Source organism: Rattus rattus, chromosome 9 (assembly GCF_011064425.1).
Source record: "Rattus rattus isolate New Zealand chromosome 9, Rrattus_CSIRO_v1, whole genome shotgun sequence".
NCBI lineage: Eukaryota > Metazoa > Chordata > Mammalia > Rodentia > Muridae > Rattus > Rattus rattus.
In genome coordinates this window covers 29115343-29120136 of record NC_046162.1, presented here as the reverse complement: position 1 = coordinate 29120136, position 4794 = coordinate 29115343, and the positions used below count along the sequence as shown (strand labels likewise).

At 48.5% G+C, this 4794-nt stretch overlaps 1 protein-coding gene across 1 annotated transcript; it reads right to left on the bottom strand.

Moving 5' to 3' along the window:
- Positions 1 to 841: 841 nt before the first annotated feature.
- On the bottom strand, positions 842 to 3882 carry Fam71b (family with sequence similarity 71 member B). Its single transcript, XM_032914277.1, has 2 exons — positions 3259 to 3882; positions 842 to 2146 (listed from the first exon to the last, which is right to left on the bottom strand). Exons 1-2 carry the CDS (start codon positions 3880 to 3882, stop codon positions 842 to 844), a joined length of 1929 nt encoding a protein of 642 aa, XP_032770168.1.
- Between the last annotated feature and the right edge of the window lie 912 nt (positions 3883 to 4794).

Genomic DNA, 4794 nt, shown 5'->3' with positions numbered 1-4794 from the left:
TGAGGCACTGATCCCCGATCTCAAGCCAACATGCATTTATCAGTATTTTATAAAACCATTAGCAACTCGAATAGCACTTTTCCAAGTCAAGCACATTCACACAGTCCAGTTCCTTTCTGAGAGCAGAGAACTGTTGTAAGAGCACTGCAGCCCCTAGCTTGCAGTAGCCTTTACTGAGTGGTGTTTCGTGCACCTTTCATTGGTGAATGCTGTGAGAGCATGTCCAGTGAGAAGTGTGTTGAGAGTCAAAGCTGCCCTGCAAAGTTATCTCAGGTTCATTCATTTCGATTTCAAATTCCTCGCTTTTACAAATTCAGAAAGCTTTAACTGTTGCCAGATTTTTGTTCTTTGTCTGTCTGCCATTCTGCATTTAGGATTTGCAGCTACAGTTTAAGAAGTGTTGATTTAGATCATAGACTTCCCTATGCTAATGGCATGATAAGGCCACAGCATCTTCTTGCTCTGTGTCCCCTCAACACGGACAAGACTCACTGACCCCATTCATGAGTGACCATTCGGGAAGGAAGGGAGAATGGGTACCCAGTTCCCGCTGTGACTCATGCCCTACCCTTAGGAACCAAAGACAGAAGGGGCTAAAACCTGCTCTTTCTTCAGCATTGGCTTGCCAGGACCTGTACTGGGAGGACTTACTTCACTGGAGCACTCATTGTCACAGAAGCTACTGTGAAGTCACCGTCAGGGTGTGACAATGCAAACAGAAGACAGAATTCTTTTGGAGTTATGTAACTTTTATTATTGAAACTGCCATCATGGAAGCTGGAATGCGCTGGTGCTCCTCTGAGCCCTGGTCTCTGTTGCTGCTTCCTGCTGTGGGTCGTCTTTAAATGGGTTTGGTTTCAAGGATGATCTTCTCCATTGACTCAGAGACCATAGTATCACTGAACTCCAAGTCCTTGCTTTTCTCCACCGTTGTCTCTATGTCTTGCTTCTCCACCAACTTCGTCACAATATCTACCCCTCCTCTTTCACCTGGGGTGTTCTCTGTTTTTAAAGTAGGCCTTACTAGGAAGGCCCTGAAAAAAGATCTGATCTTAGTGGCTCTCTTACTCACAAACCCCCCACTAGCTGCTGGTCGGTTCTTCCTGGATTTGTGACCAGTCCTGGACTCACTTCTGTAAGAGGAGCTGTGTCTCTGGTCCCTTAAGCTGCCACGCCCTTTCTCATTTTTGTCTTCTCTTGTTTTCCCGTGGCCAGATACAGACCGGTAGGAAGATGTTTTCCGGCCCTTATCCTTGCTTGAACTGTGGCGACTTGCTCCGGTCCTTTGGTGGTGAGAGCTTTTCCTGCTACCCTTTCTGTCCGGTTCTCGTCTCTCTCTCTTCTCCTTCTGTGCTTCAGAGCCGGTGTGAGTCACCTTCTGGCTCCCATCCCGTTCACACATGTAGCCTTCACTCTGCAAGGTTGACACTAGGGGAGCTTCAGGTTTATCCTCAGCAGGCCCCTTGGTTGTCATGCTGCCTGCAAATGCCACATTCAGGCCAGTGTCTGGGGAGCCATAAGCATCAACCTCTGCAGAAGGGGACTCCGAAGTATAACTGGCAGCTCCTGCCAAGACCACGTCCACACTTTCTGTGGTTAGGTTTGCAACAACTGCCATGGCCTTGCTGGACTCACTTCTTTCTTGATCTTTGGAGGCCGTTCCTGTCAAACCGGTGGCTACCTGGCCCGAACCTGGAGACTTGCTTGTTGTTGCTGCTATGCTTATAACACCTGAGACTGGGCTTGTAGGTGTCCCTGCTCTTGCCAAGCCTGCCAGGGGGGTCATTACTGCTGTGGCTGTGTTGCCACCTGCCGCCCTTGCTGACCCTGTTGCCCCTGCCGCCCTTGCTGACCCTGTTGCCCCTGCCACCCTTGCTGACCCTCCTCCTCCTCCTGCCCTTGCTGACCCTGCTCCTCCTCCTGCCCTTGCTGACCCTGCTGCTCCTGTTGCCCCTGCTGTCCCTGCAGCCCCTGTCCCCGCTGCTGCCCCTGCCGCCCTTGCTTTGGCAAGTCCTGTAGTAAGAATGGCTGCGATATTCGGTTGTGTTCTCTCTCCTCCTGCAAATGCAGCAGAAGTGGCTTCTGACACATCTTGGGATGTTTGAAACTTAGAATCTTGATCCCCTTCTCCATGGATTTCTGAGACCTGTGCCAAAGGGGAGAAGAAGCAGTAAGATAGAGGTGACAGAGAGGCCAGAGTGCTCAGCTCCTCTCCTGGAGCTCAAACCCAGGGGCTTTTTATTGAAACCATATCTGAATTCCCATGACAAGATCCCTTCCACAGCACTGCAGTCATGGCCACTTAGACTCAGGGGTGCAATTCTAGGGCAAAAGGAAGCACTGTTGCAAAATGGACTCTCCATGTTTGTGTTTGTCTCTGCAGGACACATTTCTACACCAATGCAATTGTTGGCTCAAGGGATACCCTTGACATATTGACAGTCTTGAAACTAGTTGTCCGTGTACACACATGGGGATTGTGCTTATTGAAACACACACACACACACACACACACACACACACACACACACACACACACACACTGGTACAGGGTAGTAGATCCTGGCTCAAGGGAAGGAAGCAAAAGGTGTTCTACACAAAAAGCTGATTCCAGAAATAGATTAGTGGCTACCAGGACCTGGGCAGGCTACTGGGGAGCAGGAACATAGAGAATATGGCTAATAGATAAGAGGAATAACTTCCTATGTTCTATGTTCTATGGATATCTATGACTGACAATCACTAATCCTATTTATCTAAATAAGAGGATTTTGAATATTCCCAGCACAAGGAAATGACAGATATCTGGGGTGATATACATAACCAGTCACCCAAATTTGATCATAACATATTAGATATCAATATCAATGTCACACTGCACCATATTAATATGTACAATTAATATATATTAATCAAAATTAAAAATTATTTTGGTCAGTGATGGCAGTACCTGCCAGCAATCTCAATATTTGGGAGCCTAAGTCAGGAGGATGCTCAGTCCAAGGCTAGCCTCGGCTACATAGTGAATTGAGTTCCAGGCCAGGCTGGACTACATCTTGAGAATTTGCATCAACAAAAAGAGAATACATATAATGTACCCCCTTCGTTTAGTATATTATATAATATATATACATAATATTCCATAACAGTTGTAACACATTTCGCAGGTGGGCCTAAGAAAGCCCTAACGTCTCTGTGGGGCCTGCTCTGAGATGCTCCCCAAAGCTCCCCATCCCATTTGAGTCTTCAGAAACTTACGAGTGTGCTTTTGGTTTCAATGCTTGTGTCTGCAGTGGGAATGGATGGGTTACTGATGCAACTGTTCACTGGTGGTCTGAGGAGGTAGACAAGCTTTTCCCAGTAACAAAAGAGGTCTTCCCTTGCGTCAGAGGAGGGACACAGCTGCAGGTAAAAAGTTCGGCCAGTGGCAAGCTTCAGGCGTAACTGCTGCTTCTCGTGATCATGAATGGAGATCTTGACGAACTTCAAAGGAAGCAGCCTGGTGAGCTCTAAGGTCTTGGAAGGCTTGTAACCTCTCCCCTTGATGAACCGGGCCCGCCTGGCATGTTCTTCACAGACTTTAGCTGGTCGGGCCAGCAGCATGACGTCAGGTAGCGGAAGGACCGGGCTGGTCGATGCGATGCACACAGTCACCATTCGGACGCGGTTGTGAACGTCAATCACCTCTCCCTTTTTGCTAATCTGGATAAAGTCGCTCTCAAACATTGGTGCATACTTAAAAATATCGTACTCTCCTCCCTTGTACAGCTGCCGTTGTAGGTTTCCCATGGAGGTGTTGAACACGCCCATGGACCGGTAACTGTGAGCAGTGTAATAAGGTAGCAAACATTCACTGCTCATGGTTCTCTTCATTCCAGGCATCTCTGCCAGCCACAAATCGCGTCCCCGAGAAAGGGAGGGAGTGAAGGCAATCGCCCATCTCCCAGCAAGGTTTCTGCCCACACCTCCTCACACCTGCACAGTTATCCTCTGCCATCCTTTGTGACCTGTCACCAGCACATACCCCTTTGTCCTGCCCTCCCAAGCAGTCAAATCACACCAACAGTCTCCTCCACACCCCAGCCACACCAGCCGCTGCCAGAGTATAGGTGTGGGTGTTGCTGGGCATTTAAAAAAAAATCAGACTGTTGGAATGCTTAAGTTATAAGCCATTCCGCTTGTGTCAGCATCTAAGTCGGGTAGCCCCAGTTCTGTTGTCAGCCTTATTACAGATTTCCCAGGACTGTTTTCCTACAGATACATTTTGGCTTCACCGGAATGGCCTCCTGGGGATAGAATCCTCGTGGCGGAATGTGGTTTGCTAGAGAATCCCAATCTGGCCTCAGTGTGTAACAGCACGTCTGAGCAGGGTTTCTACGGCTGTTAAAGAAAGGGTCCTCAGCACTTCCTGCGACATGCCAAGGCTAGAGTTTTTATCAATACAGTTGGGATCTCTACAGCTTTCTTGGTCACTTTTCCATTTGGAGAAAGTTAGTTTTTCAAAGCCATAGAAGTTAGAGCAGGGAACCAAGGCTGCAGATTCTTGCTTGGGGTCAGAGTTGAGCGCTGGATTCTAAGCCAGCCTTGTCAACTGCTGTCAGAGGGTTTCTCCATGTGGGGCTGTGGACTGTCCAACTCCAGCTCTCCACACATAAAGAGGCTTGATGGTCAGCAGTGTGTGGAGTTGGGTGTTGCTAGGAACAGCAAGGACTCAGAGGTACTTGAATCACTGTAGGATTCCCCCGCATTTTGTGCCTTTGACCTCACCCCTGTGCCTGCCTCATAAACCACTGA